Below are 18,784 nucleotides of genomic sequence, written 5' to 3'. Positions count from 1 at the left end.
CTCCCCAATTCAGGATGTTATTTCCAGTCTATACTTGTCCTTCATAACAAACTTCAAATTATGGTCATCATCTCCAAATAGGTCTCCTACTGACTCTTTCACCACACGTTGAAATCTCCTAGCACTACTGCCCTATGCTTTTTACATATGTTATTTGCCTACAAATCTGCCCCTCCATCTTCCACTGTTAGGAGAACTAGGAAAACCCCAGCAAGATGATAGGCCGTTTTTGTTTCTGAGCTCTACGCATATCTCCATCATGCCTGAGGACTTTAATATTAAACTGCCCTGCCCATCAATCAATGACCTGTGATGGCAACAATATCATATTCCTCATATTCCTATTGGTCGTTTAACGGCCTCTGTTAATATTGCCTTACTTGTCAGAGACCTTTTGTTAAGATAGACACAACCCTGCCTTACATTCTTCCCATATGCCTAATCAAGTCACCTACTAGACTGAGTTTTCCTTCTCCATTTGACTGTTTCTTGCCCCCTGCTGTACATCAATTGTGTCCTATTGATATTAAATCAAGGTTTCTTGCATTGCCATCTCTTAATCTTAAATTTATTTCATATCAATATGTTCTGCAGCCCTGCTGACCAATTGATATGGCTATATTTATCCTCCAATGAGCATGTGCCATCTGTATCTTAATTAGAAAAAGAATGATTAATGGCAAGGAATAGTGATTCTACCTAATAATAAATGTTGCATAGTTTTAATGCCCCCTTGTTATGCCACAGTTCTGTACTATGTTGTTTTTTTTTAGTTTTGTCTTATTTGTGACTCACATCTACTACTGTGATCAATTTTCTTCAGTTAGCTTTAAAACTTCAATTAAATCACTACAAGTATTTCTGGGTTTCCTAAGAAAATCCCAGTTTTCTTCGTCTTTCTAACATTAATTATCATCTTTGTTGCCCTGGTAACCCAGAGAGGAATAGTATTCTTTTGATGAAGTTACCAGAACTACACACATACTGCAGTAATAGTCATATTTGATGTACTTTTGATTTTTGTTCCCTTCCATGTTGATCCATTCTTCCAGCTTGAATTGTGTTTTTCATGCTCAGATACTAAAAAATTATAAATCCTTCTGAATCTGGTGGCACTATGCCTCAACATCTGCAAGTCTCCTATTTGCATTGGCACATTTCTTGTCCACTGAATTGATTGGACATCAAAAATAACTGTTCAGCATCACTCCAGACAAATTAAAAGCTTGGAAGATATTTATTTTTATAATGCAATAAATCATTGAATATTTTGATGGATTTATTTTAAAGAAAGTCCGATAATCTAAAGATAATTTAACATCAGAGCCAAACTGCAATAGAGTTTCCTTGTTTGAACAGTTCTTTGCTTTTTGATTCAGGTGCATGGGAGAACTGGCAAATATGGGTTCAAGAGTATTTCTACCCAACCGACAGCGAGCAAGACTATACCTCAATTCTTGTCCCAAATGTTGACAATGTTAGGACCAACTTTCTTATGCATGTCATAGCTAAACAACATAAGGTAGGTGCTTAATAAAGGGCTTTGAGATTTCATCTGATATCATTTGTATTACATTATGAGTAACTAGTGGTGTTCCCCAGGGCTCAGTGCTAGGCCCATTGCTATTTGTCATCTGTGTCAATGATTTGGATGACAATCTACATCATTGGTTAGTAAGTTTGCAGATGACACAAAAATAGGTGGTATTGTTGACAATGAAGAAATACAGAGGGATCTTGATCAGCTGGGTAAGTGGGCTGAGGAATGGCAGATGGAGTTTAATTCGGATAAATGTGAGGTGTTGCATTTTGGAAAGACAAATTAGGGTAGAACATTCACAGTTGATGGTAGGGCCCTAGGGAGTGTTGTAGAACAAAGGGACTGAGGAGTACAAGTACATGGTTCCCTGAAAGTGGTGTCGCAGGTAGACAGGGTGGTGAAGGCTTTTGGCACACTGGCCTTCATCAGTCAGGGCACTGAGTACTGAAGTTAGGATGTTATGTTGCAGTGGTACAAGATGTTGGTGAGGATGCATTTGGAATATTGTGTTCAATCTTGGTCACCCTGCTATAGGAAAGGTGCCATTAAGCTGGAAAGAATGCAGAGGAGATTCACAAGCATGTTGCCAGGACTTGAGGGAGCAAGTTGGGACTTTTTTCATTGGAGCGCAGGAGAATGAGGGGTGATCTTTTAGAGGTATATAAAATAATGAGGGGAATAGATAGGGTCTGGCACATTGTCAGCAGGGTTTGATTTTATGAGGACAACTTTGTCAGGCTTTTGTCTCACTTATCAATGGAGCAATGCTCCCAATTTGGACACCTGACCCCAGATGTCTGTGAGGAGGTCTTTGCAAGATTGAATTTGTCATGCCTGAATTTGGCGTCAAGGTGAATGCTTGATGACTTCTTTTATTCCTTCTCTGTTTCAGCATAGAAACAGAATGGTTTGCTTGGCAATTTCAGAGGGCATGTAAGAGCCAGCCACATGGGGTGGGTCTGAGGTCACATACTGGCCAAACTTGGTAAGGATGCCCTATTTTGCCCCCCTCGGTGAACTGCATGTGGTTTTGCCATATATCTATGGTCATTGTTACTATTGGTATTGGTTTATTATTGTCACTCGTACTGAGGTACAGTGAAAAACTTGTCTTGCATACTGATCGTACAGATCAATTCATTGCACAGTGCAGTTATATTGAGTTAGTGCAGAGTGCATTGAGGTGGTACAGGTAGAGAGTAAAGTGCAGTGCAGGTAGACAATAAGGTGCAAGGTCACAAGGTAGATCATGAGGTGTCACAAACCAGCAACAAAAGAAACACACTGAGCATGATTCAGTGTTAAAAACTATTTTATTAATCACTACTTATGATAATACGTAAAATAAAAGTAAAAATGTTAGTATGTTAGAATTCAAAAATGTTAAACCTCGAACGTTAACCCCAAAACTAAACTCTTCGTGTGTGGGTGTGACAAAGTCCAAAACTCCCAGTTCCTGAATGGTTCTTAAAGTTCAGTTCCGCAAGCCATAAGGTGAAACATGAGCAAGGGCTTCTTCAACAACCACCGTTGTCTGAAGATAAGACGTAGACGTAGAGTAACATAGGGAGAGTAAATACGAAATCCAAATGTTCCATGATGGAACCCAAACGACACTCCAGCATTTACTCGGTAGTGACTTCCTCACCCCGAAAAGCATCCGAATCGTGGTCGTCCACACACAAATACCTGTTTCCTTCTACAGGTTAGCAACAAAGTGAACTCTACCGGATTACTTCCAACTTCCATACATGGATTTCAGTGGCAAACACAGTTATTGTTTCTCATCCATCGATAGAGAAAACAAGCAGGCTGGTGTCTCTCTCCCTTCTCTCTCTCTCTCTCCTTCTAACTTCTTCAACAACGTCATTACGTCCTTTATCTTCTATTGACGTAAGCACGCCCCACACACACATACACACACACCCTCTATCTTAAAGGGACTTTCACTGAGTCCGTAACAGAGGTCAGAGTCCATCTCATCGTATAAGGGAACCGTTCAATAGTCTTATCACAGTGGGATAGAAGCTGTCCTTAAGCCTGGTGGTATGTGCCCTCAGGCTCCTGTATCTTCTACCTGATGGAAGAGGAGAGAAGAGAGAATGACCCGGGTGGGTGGGGTCTTTGATTATGCTGGCCGCTTTGCTAAGGCAGTGAGATGTAAAGACAGAGTCCAAGAAGGGGAGGCCACGCTGGGCTGTGTCCACAACTCTCTGCAGTTTCTTGCGGTCCTGAGCAGAGCAGTTGCCATACCAAGCCGTGATACATCCAGATAGGATGCTTTCTGTGGTGTATCAATAAAAGTTGGTGAGTGTCAAAGGGGACATACTGAATTTTTTTAGCCTCCTGAGGAAGTAGAGGCACTGGTGAGCTTTCTTGGCTGAGGCATCTACATGATTTGACCAGGACAAGCTATGGGTGATGTTCACTCCTAGGAACTTGAGGCTCTCAACCCTCTCGACCTCAGCACCGCTGATGTAGACAGGTGCATGTACACCACCCCCTTTCCTGAAGTCAATGACCAGCTCTTCTGTTTTGTTGACATTGAGGGAAAGGTTGTTGTCATGACATCATGTCACTAAGCTCTCTAACTCCTTCCTGTACCCCGACTCATCGTTGTTTGAGATACGGCCTACTATGGTGATATCATCAGCAAACTTGTAGATGGAGTTAGAGCAGAATCTGGCCACATAGCCATAGGGAAGGGCTGGGTTTTTGTATTGTTTTTAAACTACATAAATAACTTTAACTTGAGACTAACTTGGCAGAACACACCTCTGGATTATTTCAGGTAACCACTGCCCCTATGTTCCTTTCCCACTCCTACCAGTCCACCCACGGTCTCTTTCCCTTTTATTACCTTTTAAGTCCCTCTGCCCCTTGCTTCCGAGATTCATCACCCACCCCCACCTGGTTCCATCAACCCACACTACCTGTGTTTCTTCTCCCTTGGTTCACTTTTCTTGTCCCCTCCCCCTTCTGGTTCCATCTACCCATCATCTCTTCCTTACCTGGTTCCATCTACCAGCCTTTGTCTCTACTCTTCTATCTCCTGTCTTCCACCCGGCTCCATCTGCTTTTTTTAAAGTGTTTCCAGCCATTACCTACCAGCTCAGTACTCCCTCTTATCACTTCCCTACCTGGCCTGTCATCCCCACCTCATCTGGTTCAGCCTATCATCTACCAGCCTCTGTCTCACCCCTCCTTCTCACTTCTGTATACCCTCTACACTCTCAGTCCTGATGCAGGGTCTCCACCCAAAACATCGACCATCCCTTTGCGTGCACAGATGCAGCTTGACCCGCTGCATTCTTCTCATAGTTTACTTTTTCCCTCTGGGAGGGTGGGGGGGAGTCACTGTGCCACTATTAGAAATTTATATTTTTGTATGTTATTCACAACTACTTCCTTTGCATGGAACAAATTTACTTTTAAAAGTAGTTATTTAATAAGAAAAAAATGATTTTTTCTGTAACAAATATTTTTTCGGAAATTCTCACAGGCAGTACTTCTGACTGGGGAACAGGGGACAGCAAAAACAGTCATGATTAAAGGATATTTGAAGAAATATGATCCCGAGGAACATCTGTCCAAAAGTTTGAATTTCTCTTCTGCCACAGAACCCTACATGTTTCAGGTAAAAAGGAACAAAAAGTGTGCTGAATGGATCTAATACCTGACACCAATTATGCATCAGAAAGCACTTTGCATTTTTACTGTTTTAGCTTTGACTCCTTTGAATCTAGGTCAGACTTTCACTTTTTCATTGGTTAAGACTGAAGGTTAAGATTCCATGAAACCCTTTTATATATTTTTTTAATTTAATGTTATGCTCATCATTTCAGACTCCAGTCTGAATATTCTGGACAGGCTCAAAGGCAAACAAAAACTCCTCAGCTTTCTCATGACTGCATGCCCAATTAATTATCTGCAGGTATTTACAATCTATAATTTGGAGACTGCGTATCCTTTCTACGATCTATCAACATCATTGGGAGTGTGATACTCTCTATTAGTCCAGACAAGTTATGGCACTGATAACACTCAAGAATGTCAGTCCAGGGCAAAGCAGCCTCTCAATTGGCACCTAGGATTAGAACAAAATCTGCCCTCCTCAGACTGACAGTACTTGAGCTTGCGCTTTGCACTCCGCCAGTGCTCAATCTCACTCATGCTTCAACCATTGGGATAGCATTGTTTTGGAGGAGTGTGACGGGCAAAGGCTCAAAGTAGGCACTAAGGGATTGCACGAGGGTAACGTGCAGACATATGGTTTATTTATGTTCTGTACATAGAAAGATGAATGCATTTAAAGCCATATTTCTGAGAGCTCATCTTCCCTACCTTTCTCCACCTTCCCTCAGCTTGCCCTGCTCTGTGTGCCATTCTAATATTCTCCTGGCCATCGTGGTTTTCAAGGGAAGCCTTACTAATACAGAAACCTTGAATTAAGCAAAATCTTTCAAAATCTGCCACTCCACTCCCTGAACACTGTAAACTTAAAACAGCTATGTAAAACAAAGAAAAACTTGTAGAATTGCTGCAATAGACAAAAGAAATTGACGTTACCTTTAGAAATTGTTGTTGCTTGTTCCTTCATGTTGATTAAAACCTGTTCAGCTAAGAGGATCAAGTTCAAGTTTATTGTCATAGGCCTAGATACCCAGGGTATAAATGCCATGAAAACAAGCTTTTTTGCAGCAGCACAGTATATTATGAATATGATAAACATATTTACATAACTTAAATTTACATAATTTATACATAACTTAAAACGACAAAATAAACATGACATTAGTACAAGTTGAGAAGGAGAAATAAGAAATATAGTCCAAGGTAGTGTTAGGGCTTTCCAGGTCGGTTTAAGAACTTGATAGCAGTGGGGAAGAAGCTGTTGCTGAACCTTGAAGTGTGGGTCTTCAGGCTCCTATACCCCCTGCCTGATGGCAGTATTAAGAGCAGGGCATGGCCCGGATGGTGGGGGTACTTAGTGATGGATGTCACCTTCCTGAGACATCGCCTCTTGTAGATGTCCTCAGTGGTGGGGAGAGCTGTACCTGTGATGGAATTGGCTGAGTCCACCACCCTCTGTAGCCTCTTGCGTTCCTGTGCATTGGAGTTTCCATACCAGGCCATGATGCAACCTGTCAGAATGCCTTCCTCTGTACATCTGTAGAAGTTAGTCAGAGTATTCGATGACATGCCCAATCTCCTTAAACTTTTAAGTAGAAACACTGGTGGGCCTGCTTTGCAGTTGTATCTACGTGCTGTGCCCAGGATAGACCCTCTGAGATGTTAACACACAGGAATTTGAGCTGCTCACCCTTTCCACTGCAGACCTTTCAATGAGGACTGGTGCATGTTCGCCTGACTTCCCCTTCCTAAAGTCCACAACCAGTTCCTTGGTTTTGCTGATGTTGAGCACAAGGTTATTGTTATGACACCACTCAACCAGCTGACCTGTCTCACTCCTGTACGCCTCCTCGTCACCATCCGTGAATCTGCCAACAACAGTGGTCATTTGTAGATGGTGTTGGAGCTATTCTTAGCCACACAGTTGGTGGTATAGAGAGAGTAGAGCAGGGGGCTAAGCACCCAGCCCTGAGGTGTGCCTGTGTTGATGGTCAGTGAGGAGGAGATGAGGTGGTCTCCCAGTGACGAAAAGGATCCAATTGCCAAGGGAGCTACAAAGGCCAGGTCTTGGAGCTTGACGATGTTATGAGGATATGATGGTGTTGAACACCAAGCTGTAATCAATGAACAACAGCCTGCCCTATATGTTCCAGTTATCCAGAGCAGAGTGGAGAGCCAGCAAGATAGCATCTGCTATGGATTGTTGTGGTGATAGGCAAACTGAATTGGGACTAGGTCCGTACTGAAGCAGGAGTTGATTCGAGCCATAACCAACCTCTCGAAGCACTTCACTACAATGGATGTAAGCACTACTGGACGGTAGTCATTGAGGCAGGTCACCCTGCTCTTCTTGGGCACCGGTACAATTGATGCCATCCTGAAGCAGGTGAGAACCTCAGACTACAGAAGCGAGAGGTTGAAGATGTCCCTGAACACTTCAGCCAGTTGGTCAGCTTAAGTTTTTGGCACTCATTCAGGTACGCAGTAAGGGCCTGACGCCTTGTGAGGATTCACCCACCTGAAGAATGTTCTGACATGTTCTGTGACTGTGATCACAAGGTCTTTGGGTGCTGTGGGGACTCGAAGGTGATCTTTATTCCCCCTCTCAAAGCATGCATGAAAGGCATTAAGCTCCCCAGGGAGTGATGCATCAATGCCATTTATGCTATTTCGATTTCACCTTGTTGGAGGCGATGGCATGCAAGTCCTGCCAGAGCTGTCGAGCATCCATTTGTGTCTTCAGCTTCGTCCAGAATTGCCTCTTTGCTCTTCTGGCAGTCATACCTGGACTTCTTGTAGATCTCTGGATCACCAGTTCTGAAAACCACAGAACCTCAGCAGACTACAAATCTCCTGGTTCATTCAGGGCTTCTAGTTTGGGGAGACCCGATATATTTTTCAGAGCACGTACCTGTCCGTGCAGATCTCAAAGTCGGTGACGACTGCGGCATATTCATTCAGATTCGTGATGACTCCCTGAATGTGGTCCAGTGCACCGATTCAAAGCAATCCTGAATACGCTGCTCTGCCTCCAATGACCATACCTTTGTGGTCCTCTCCACTGGTGCTACACTCTTCAGTCTCTGCCTGTACTCAGGAAGTAGAAACACAGCCAGGTGGTCAGATTTCCCAAAGTGTGGGCATGGGATGGCTCAATAGGTGCACTTGATGGTGGTATAACAGTGGTCAAGTATGTTGGGTCCTCTGGTGTTACAAGTGACATGCTGGTAGTATCTTGGCAGAGGGTTCTTCAAGCTAGTCCGGTTGAAGTCTCCCCGCGGTGATGGGGGAAGCATCGGGTGCACTGTTTCATGCCTATTAATCACGGTGCTCAATTCCTCCAGTGCCAGCTTGATGTTTGTCTGGGGTGGGATGTGTACTGCAACCAGGATAACGGCAGAGAACTTCCTCGGCAGATAGTACAGATGACACTTGACTAACATGGAACCCGTCAAATCTATGTCAATTCTCAGAGTAATTCCATCAATCCCATTCTTCACTTATATCTCTGGAACCGTCAATAGCCCCCAGTCTCCTACCATCCACCTGTACTCAGGACAATTAACAGTAAACTATTAACCTACCAACCAACACGTCTTTGAGATGCAGGAATACCCAAGGGAAATGCACACAGTCACAGGGTGAACATGCAAGCTCCATGCAGACAATACCAGAACCCAGGTCACTGGAGCTGTAGTGCCACTCTGCCTCTAAGTACTCCAGAAACAATATACCATTTGCCTTCTGAACTGCCTGCTGCACCTGCATTTTAGCTTATTTTGATCAGTTACAAGTACATTCAGGCCCCTTTGAATATCAGCACTTCCCAATTTGCATGTATTTATGTTTTTACCAAGATGGTGTCCCGTGCACCTTGTAAGCCACAACTGAGTGATCACCATTTTGGTCTCCTCAATAGCATGAATGGTATCCAAACAAGCATCAGTCTTGAGCCCATTATCCAGTATATTGTGAAATCATATTCTTTTTCATTAATGCAGTGTGTAACCATTCTTCATGCATTTTGCTATGTTTAAAGTAAGAAGGGATGGGGCCAGTGACCACAGATCATTCCTGGTGCCTGAAGTGCTAAGAATTTTTAAACTGGCTCTAAGAAGGATAGAGTTTGGTAGAAATGAATAATGGAAGATGTGGGAAAGTGAACATACTTGGTCTTTCCTGTGATCAGGCAAAATATTTGAGAAATTGAAGTTGATATGGCAGTCTTGATGAAAAGAGAAGAATGAATGGTCAAAGAAAGGTCAGAAGGGAAGGAAAAGAGAGATAGAAATAATGTAATCAGATTTGTGCCTCTAGATCCAAAGTTAGGGAGGTCTAACACCACTTCTAAAACAGATGAACAGAACAAAAACTCATAATTTCTCAAGTAATACAAAGAAATTAACTTTTAATTTAAGTTCTGTTGCCTAATTATTTACAACCTACAACCTTTAAAAATGCCATTTGGTTGTCAGTTGCAAAATTAAGAGTGAGTGTATGTCTTTGCAGAGAACTGTTGAAAGTTATGTAGAAAAACGTGTAGGAAGTACCTATGGACCTCCAAGTGGACGGAAAATGACTATATTTATTGATGATATCAACATGCCAGTTATCAATGAATGGGGAGATCAGGTAAAATTAATAATTAATTTACCTATTTTAACCAACCTTTAGCCCTTTGTATTTTATTTGTGTCACAGAGATGCTCTCAGGTCCCTAACTGAACAAATATATTTGCATATATTTGGGTTACATGTCTCTTTCATATCCACTCAGAGGATGGCAACATCCAGATCAGACATTTTAAAATGTCCAATTCTTTTCCTCAGTGAAGACTCCCTCCATAATGGTTCATCAGATCCTTAAATGAAACTGAACCATGTTTCTGTCCCTGCTGGTACTCTACCATTTGCAGCAAGATTTCAGGTCTTTTAGATCAGGTTTTGCCAATGAGAGCCCATAACTTATTTACCACTAGTTTGTTTAAATCTGCTACAGAGAACAGCCTACACCCGTATCTAACTGGTCATCAAAATTCTGTTTCTCTTGTTGAGCACTGCATCAATTTCCCCAATGATAACATAATCAATACAAAAGACTTCCGGGATATGAAGTTTAATATGCAAGTGTATATGTACATTTAAGAACTAGGTGAGATGTGTGGTATGACTTTTCATACATTGTTCTCTATTCCAACTGCACCCTTGAGAAAACCCTGGCCCCCAGCCCTTGTTGCGACTAACACCCTATTTTGAGAGACTAGTTCATGGCAACCACCCCAATCTAGGCTCTGGCAGCTATTACAGTATAACACTGTCCAAGTGAATGACTTCAAGGATGTCCACATCACCTATGGTTGGTTGGCCTGACTACTGCCTGATCTGTTTTGTTACTTCCACCAACCTGTCCCCAAAACAGCAGCAGCAACTGAAAAGCTGCTACAAGAAGGTCAGGGATGACGATCTCAAGGAACCTGCAGAGAAAGCTCTTAGATGGCGCCTCACAGACTACCTCATGACCCCTGCATGACAGGAGATGCAGTGAATCAACTATAATTAGAACCTGCGAAGTGGTGTCTCTACCAGATTTGATGAGAATAATCAGAAGTTCCAGGAAGCTGTCCTTAAAGCATGGCAGAGAAAAACTTTACGCACACATTTATATCTTCTATTTTCTACATCTTAGAAAAGAGTATGCCAGAGGACCACAGTGACACAAATTATGACCATTTTCAAGAGACAAATCCAAGTGTGGTAACTGCAGCAGTGTCTCCTCATTGTCTGCTACAGGGAAAGTCATTGCAGGGATCTCCCTGCAATGACTTTGCAGTGTCTGAGAGCTGTTCCCTGATTCATAGTGTGGATTCTGTTCATCTGGGGGCACAATGGAGATGATCTTCAATGCACAACCACAAGGGAATGCAGGGAACTGCATTGTCTCTTTTGACCTCATTAAAACAATTAACCATTTGAGGGGATCTGTGGAGAATCATTCTTAAATTTGGCTGCCCTTAGAAACTCATTGCCATCCTAGATTTGATACATGACAACATACATGTTATGATTCCAGTGAATGGATCCACAACATTCCCAATCTCAGTGCAGTCTGTCAAGGAAGGCTGTGAGCTATAAATTTCTCAGTCTTTCTTGGTTCAAGACTGCACCACATCTCCAACAAGCTCTTCCCCTGGAGTGGAGCTAATCTACAGGGATAACGAATTTTTCTACCTATATCACTTCCACTGCTCAACTAAAGTCATTCCAATCTTGGTCATTAAATTATAGTGCTCTACATTGGAGAAACCAAACACAGTTCAGGTTACCCTGAGCTTCCTGTTGTCTGCCACTTTAATTCCATCCATTCTCACTAGGACTCACCTGTCTGTGGCTTCTTGCACTGTTATAAAGAGTCCCAATGTAAGCTTGAGAAACAACACCTCATCTTCTGTTGAGGCACATTTCAGTCTTCCGAAAACAACTTTGAAATCTATAGCTTCAGGTAACTTGCTTTCTCTGTCTGTATCAGAACTGGCCATTTCTGCTGTAAGTTATATTGACATAGTTTCTCTCTCTCCATTAGCACAACCCGACGCGGCCCTGCATTAGCAACATTTTGCACTCCTTTGTCTGCATTATCATTCTCTAACTGTTGCCGTCAACCCATTGACCACAGCCTATCCCCACAGCAACCCTGCCTCACCCTGTTAGAGATACTTCCTTTGTCTGATCCACCCCTTCCTCCACCCTCTCTGCAACTTTAATGTGTTTTGCTGTCTTTCACAGTTATAAAAACTTTGACCTGAAACAAAACTCTTTCTCTTTCCAGACATGCTACCTGACTTGTTGAGTGCTTCCATTGTTTTCTGTTTTTATTTTCTTAATTTTACTTGCTGTTTTTGTTCTCTAATCCGAAACTATCTATGCTAACATATTGCCACAATGCCATGAGCCTTTGTGGTACCTTGTAAAAATGTCTTTTGGGAATCCAATTATAAAACATGAATTGATTTCCCACAGGTGACATCTTCAAAAAAATCTCTTAGATTTATAAAACATGATTTCCTTTCCAGAAAACCATGCTTACTTTGCATAATATCTCAAAGTGCCCTATTACCTTAATAATGGATTCTCAGAATTGAATTGTCCTCTTCCAAGATGTCTTCAGCAAGAGCTATTTGCTGACAAAGAAACCCACAGAAAAGGGAAGAGAGGTTAGAAGATGGCTATCAACAAACTTGTGAATATTGAAGTTGGACATTTACAAAGGTGTATGAAGTATTGAAAGTGAATGTAATTATTCTTCAGCAACACAAAAAACACTGGAGGAATTCAGTGGGTCCTCCTGCGGATTACTCATGAAACAGTACAACAAATGGTCGAATCGCAAGTAATGTACAACTTAGACAAACCAGGAGACCTTACTAAAATTGCAGTTAATGTCTGCAATGATCCATCCAGGAGGTGAGCGCAATGACATTACTCAGTGGTTATTCTGCAGACATTTGCCTTAGGCAAGATATCAATCTTAGTAAAGCCACCATTGTTCTGAGCTCCTTTCTTTTCCATAATGTACTATCTTGTCATTTAGAAAAAGGAAGTGAGTGTGTTTGAGTTGCTTTGAACAGGGACATGAGAAGGGCTTATGCACACAGTTTATGCATATGAAAGTTAAGAAGAAACAAAGATAGACTTAGTATCAGGATGTGCGAAGTGTACATCCAAATATAATGTGTAGTAAAGTAGGAGTCAGCGCTTGTGCCACTGCTAGAATGAAAATGGAATGATGTCACATCATTAAATGTTTGTAATATTTGTTTTTCAGATTACGAATGAAATAGTCCGTCAAATGGTCGAATCGCAAGGAATGTACAACTTAGACAAACCAGGAGACTTCACTAAAATTGTTGATGTGCAATTAATGGCTGCAATGATCCATCCCGGGGGTGGGCGCAATGACATTCCTCAACGGTTAAAGCGGCAGTTCACAATCTTCAATTGTACTCTCCCCTCCAATACTTCAATTGACAAAATCTTTGGTAAGATCTGGTTCATTTTTGTCAGTTGCTGCAGCTTTACAGTAAATGCTGCCATTATTGTGTTGTTCATTCTACTCGTTTTAAAAGTTCCCATGCCACAATTTGCATGTGTGACTTGAAAGGCAAGCGGACATTTCTTTCTAATATGGCAGTCATCAACAGAGCTTTCCTGCTGTTCTACAGCAGCATCCAGAGGCCCAAACACAGAGGTATGAAATACAGCTGATGGTCATATGAATCATTCCAAGAGATCTACTGGTGCAGTGTACCTCAGCCACATTGTGGAAATCACTACATTGCACTATATAATATCAAAGTTAAAGCGGGCAGAGTAATCATCAGATAATCTAATTTAGTTGTAATTCACTTGAATTTGATTGCATCCACTTAATTTAGGATTACAGGAGAAATTTCAGAACTGATTAATTCAAATTCCTTCACGGTTATAACCATTAGGTCAAGTTATAGAACATAGAACACTCCAGTGCAAAAACAGGCCATTTTCCCCATGATGTCTGTGCCAACCATGATGTCAATTTGAACTAATCCCATCTACCTGCACACAGTCTATATCCCTGCATTCCCTGTCTGTTCAAGTGTCTGTCAAAATGCCCTTTATCATATCTGCTTCCACCACCTCCCCTGACAGTGTATTCCAGGCACACACCACTCTCTGTGTTTAAAAAAAAAATTGCCTCTCAAATTTCCTTCAAACTTTTGCCCTCTCACCTTAAACCTATTTGACATTTCCACCATGGGAAAAAGACTCCATCTATCCTACCTATGCCTCTCATAATTTTAGATACTTCTGTCAGGCCTCTGACACTCAAGAAAAATCAAGCCAAATTTTTCCAACCTTATAGTTAATACTCTCCAGTCCAGGAAACACTATGACCACTCTGATCACTTTGCACTACAATGGACTTTTTTTTTGTTCTAATTACATTATTTTAAAAATTGTGTATAATTTGTTTAATTTATGTTTTTCTTTAGAATGTTGTGTGTCCAATGCTATGTGCCTATGATTCTGCTGCAAGTAAGATTTTCATTGCACCTGTGCACACATGTACTTGTGCATATGACAATAAACTCGACTTATGTGGTATCGAGGCCCCCTGGTGGGATAGAAGTGAATAGACATCAAAGGGAAAATACTCCAATGGAGTCACACCTCACAGAATTGGAAGTTAGTGGCTTATGGAGCTCAGTTACCCCATCCCCAGGCTACAACTGCAGCAGTTCCTTAGAACAACTTTATTGGCCCAACCATCTTTAGTTACTTCATCAATGGCCTTCTTTCCATTATAAAATCAGAAGCGGGTATGCAGTCATTAGCATACAATGTTCAATTTCATTCATAGCTCCTTAGCATGCATCAAGACCTAGACATTTGGGCACAGGATGATAAATGGCAAGAAACATCGGTGCCACAAAAGTATAAGGCTATGGTCATTTCAACATCAGCAGGAAACAGTAATCACAGCTCCTTAAGTTTTAAGAAATCTATGAATAAGGATAAGTATGGACCTTTCAGGAAGGTATTAAATTGGGGGAGGGAAAATTATGAGAGCATTAGGCAGGAGCTAGGGAAGAGTTAAATGGGAACAACTGTTTTTGGGCAAGTCCACATCTGACGTGAAGTGTTCTTAAAGACCAACTGCAGAGAGTACAGGACAGGTATATTCCAGTAAGAAGGAAGGACAAGGAATACAAGGTAAGGGAACCTTGGATGCCAAGAGAGGTAGTGAATTTAGCCAAGAAGGAAAAGGAAACGTATGTAAGGTTTAGGAAGCTAAAATCAAACAGAGCCCTTGAGGATTATAAAGAAGCTAGAAAAGAACTCAAGAAGAGAATTAGGAGAGTCAGGAGAGGCCATGAAAATTCTTTGGCAAGCAGGATTAAAGAGAATCCTAAGGCATTCTATACATACATCAAGAGCAAAAGGATAACTAGGGAAAGGGTAGGACCACTCAAGGATAGAGGAGGAAACATGTGCTTGGAGGCAGAGGATGTGGGCGAGGTCCTAAATGAGTACTTTGTATTCACTAAGGAGAAGGACATAGAAGATAGTGACATCAATGTGGAGCATGATGATATGCTAGGGAATCTTGAGATAAAGAAAAAAGGTGGTGTTGGGTCTCTTGAAGAATGTTAAGGTGGATATCTCCATGGCATGATGGGATATACCTCAGGTTATTGAGAGAGGCAAGAGATGAGATTTCTGGAGCCTTGACCAAGATGTACATGTACTGTCTAGCCACAGGAGAGGTCCCAGAGGACTGCCAAGTAACTCATATTGTTCGAGAAGGGAAGTAGGGATAATCCTGGAAATTATAGACCTGTGAATCTCAGATCAGTGGTAGGAAAGCGATTGAAGAGAATTCTTAAGGATAGGATTTATGAGCATTTGGAAAAGTATGGCCTAATTAGGAACAGTCAGCATGGGTTTGTGCAGGGCAGGTCATATCTCACTAATGATTGAGTTTTTTGAGGAGGTGACGAAGGTGATCAATGAAGGAAGAGCTGTTAATGTTGTCAACATGGATTTTAGTAAGGCATTCGACAAGATCCCTCATGGTCAGATCATCCAAAAGATTAAAATGCATGGGATCCATGGTGACTTGGCCGTTTAGATTCAGAATTGGCTTGCCCATAGAGGACAGAGGGTAGTGGTGCAGGGGTGTTATTCTGGCTGGAGGTGGTTGACCAGTGGTGTTCTGCAGGGATCGGTGCTGGGACCTCTGTTGTTTAGGATGTATATTAAATGACTTGAATGAAAATGTAGATGGGTGAGTTAGTCAGTTTGTAGATGACAAAGGTTGGTGGTGTTGTGGACAGTGTAGGAGGATTGCCAAAGGATACAGTGGGATATAGATCAGTTGAAGATATGGGCAGGAAAATGGAAGATGTAGTTTAATTCAGCCAAGTGTGAGGTGTTGCACTCTGGGAGATCAAATGTCAAGGGAAAGTACACAGTTAATGGCAGGATCCCTAATAGCGTTGACATACAGAAGGAGCTCGGGGTCCAAGTCCATAGCTCCCTGAAAGTGGCCGCACAAGTTGATAGGGTGGTAAAGAAGGCGTATGGCATACCTGCCTTTATTAGTTGAAACACTGAGTTCAAGAGTAAAGAAGTTACGTTGCATCTTTATAAAACTCTGCTTAGGCTGCATCTGGAGTATTCAATTCTGGTCACCCCATTATAAGGAGGATGTGGGGGCTTTGGAGAGGGTGCAGAAGAGGTTTACCAGGATGCTCCCTGGATTAGAGGGCAGGTGCTCTAAGTTGGACAAACTAGCGTTGTTTTCTCTGGAGCAGTAGAGGCTGAGGGGAGACCTGATAGAAGTTTGTAAAATTATGAGAGGCATAGATAGAATAGAAAGCCGGTATCTTTTTCCCAGGGTCAAAACGTCTAATAGTATAGGGAATGTATTTAAGGTGAGAGGAGGAAAGGAGATGTGTGGGGCACGCTTTCTTTTAAAAACACACAGAGTGGTGGGTGCCTGGAATGCACTGCCAGGGGCGGTGATGGAGGCAGATATGACAGAGGCACTTAAGAGGCTTAGATAGGCACATGAATATGCAGAGAATGGATACTATACACAAGTACATCAAGGTAGTACAAATAGGAAAAACAATGCAGAATATAGTGTTACAGTTACAGAGAAAGTGCAGTGCAGGTAAACAAATAAAGTGCAAGGGCCATGACAAGGTAGATTGAGAGATCAAGAGTTCGTCTTTAGTGCATGAGGTCCATTCAAGAGTCCATGTTACCACTTCTAGGAAGTGATGGACTTGCACCCCAAGATCCTTCTGTGCATCAGTGCTCCTTCGGATCCTGCCACTTATTGTATACTTTCCTCTTACATTTGACCGTCCAAAATACAATACCTTCCACAGAATTCCCAAAGTTCTATGTTCTACAAGTTGGTGTTTTCCAAAATTACAAAATAATTGAGAGGGATCTGGGTCAAACACAGGCAAGTGGGACTAGCTTAGATGGGAATCATGGTCGGCATGGACCAGTTGGGCCAAAGGGCCCATTTCCGTGCTCAGTGATAACATCCCATCTTTTATATTCTCTGCCCAACCTTTGAAGGCAAGCATGTCATATGCCTTCTTCACTATCCTATCTGTGTTGCTTCTTTCAGGGAACTATGGACTTTAACCTCAAGATCTGTGTTCATCAACATTCCTTAGTGCCCTACCATTTACTGTATGTAAAACTTTTCAAAAGTTATTTGTACAGCACGATAACAGGCCCTTCCAGCCCAATGAGCCTGAGCTGCCCAATTACACCCATGTTAACCTACTAACCCGTACATCTTTGGAATGTGAGAGGAAACCGGAGCACCCGGAGGAAACCCACACAGTCACAGGGAGAACATACAAACTCCTTACAGACAGTGGTGGGAATTGAACCCCTATTGCTGGTGTTGTAATAGTGTTGCGCTAACTGCTATGCTACGATGCTGTCCTTCCCCTCTTTAGTTTCCAATTTCAGGTACTCTCACAACATTTAAAAAGTATCTGCATGAGCACATGAATCTCCAAGCCAAAGAAGGCTGTGGACTAAGTATCGGTAAATGGGATTGGTATACATGGTTACTTGATCTTTGGAATGGACTTGGTGAGCCAAAGAGCCTATTTCTGTGTTGTATGATTCTATCACTACAAGATGTTATAGTCAAACTTATGCTGGTCCTTATTGTAACAGTACAGAAGGCCATAGGTAGAAAGGTCCGAATGGGAGTGGGATAGGCAATTAAAGTGGCAGGCAACCAGAAGCTCTTGGTCATTCTTGGTGGTTGAACCTAGGTGCTCCGCAGAATGATCACCCAAACTGTGTTTGGTTTCTCCGAACAAAAAAAAAGTTTTCTTAGAGCTCTAGCAATCTCTCCTAAACTGCAATGTAATGAGAGGATTATCAATGCCACAATGTTTCTACTAATGAACTAATGCTTTTGATTTTGTGTTGTCCTTGATGTACTTATGTATGGAATTATCTGTCTGGATGACATGCAAACAAATGCTTTTCACTTTATCTCAGTACATGTGACAATAATAAATCAATTACCAGTTTCCAATTATCTCAAATTATCGGATCAAAGATCCTTTAACATTCTTCAGAGGACACCATTTGCAATTTGGCATACAATTAAATTGGTCAGAATGTTGTAAACTTCTTGTCCAATTGCAATTAAGAGGATTGCACTCCTCGTCTTTGGAATTAAAGTTGGTGAATATTTATTCATTCTCTATATCTACATTTATTATTAACCCTAAAAATACATTTCCATGCATTCAGTGTGTGAAGCAAAGGACTCTAAATCCTTGTTGAAAGTTCCTTAACTCTCAGTGTAAGAAAATGCAACAGCCATCAACCACTAGCTTGCACCACTGTAGACAGCTGCCCAAAGTTTCAAACTGCTGTTGCTCCTCTGTAAAGCAGATAAATCTATGAAGTATTTTCCCTGCACAGTGCAGAACACAGTTCAATCTTTCAAACTTTCATCTTCATGCCAATTTGTGGAGTCTTAATAACTATATTAGGATCAATAATAAATACCGAGAAG

At 41.8% G+C, this 18,784-nt stretch overlaps 1 protein-coding gene across 1 annotated transcript in view; it reads left to right on the top strand.

Annotated features, from left to right (window-relative positions):
- Positions 1 to 18,784, top strand: part of LOC127575526 (dynein axonemal heavy chain 8-like) — a 443,415-nt gene that overhangs the window by 307,215 nt on the left and 117,416 nt on the right. Inside the window, 4 exon segments of the mRNA XM_052025459.1 lie at positions 1,380 to 1,522; positions 5,043 to 5,177; positions 9,683 to 9,805; positions 12,995 to 13,208. Coding sequence (XP_051881419.1) covers positions 1,380 to 1,522; positions 5,043 to 5,177; positions 9,683 to 9,805; positions 12,995 to 13,208 — 615 coding nt within the window.

This window comes from Pristis pectinata, chromosome 10 (genome assembly GCF_009764475.1).
Source record: "Pristis pectinata isolate sPriPec2 chromosome 10, sPriPec2.1.pri, whole genome shotgun sequence".
In the NCBI taxonomy this organism is placed as follows: domain Eukaryota; kingdom Metazoa; phylum Chordata; class Chondrichthyes; order Rhinopristiformes; family Pristidae; genus Pristis; species Pristis pectinata.
Note: the sequence above shows the minus strand (reverse complement) of the source record. Positions and strands in the feature narration are given on the sequence as shown.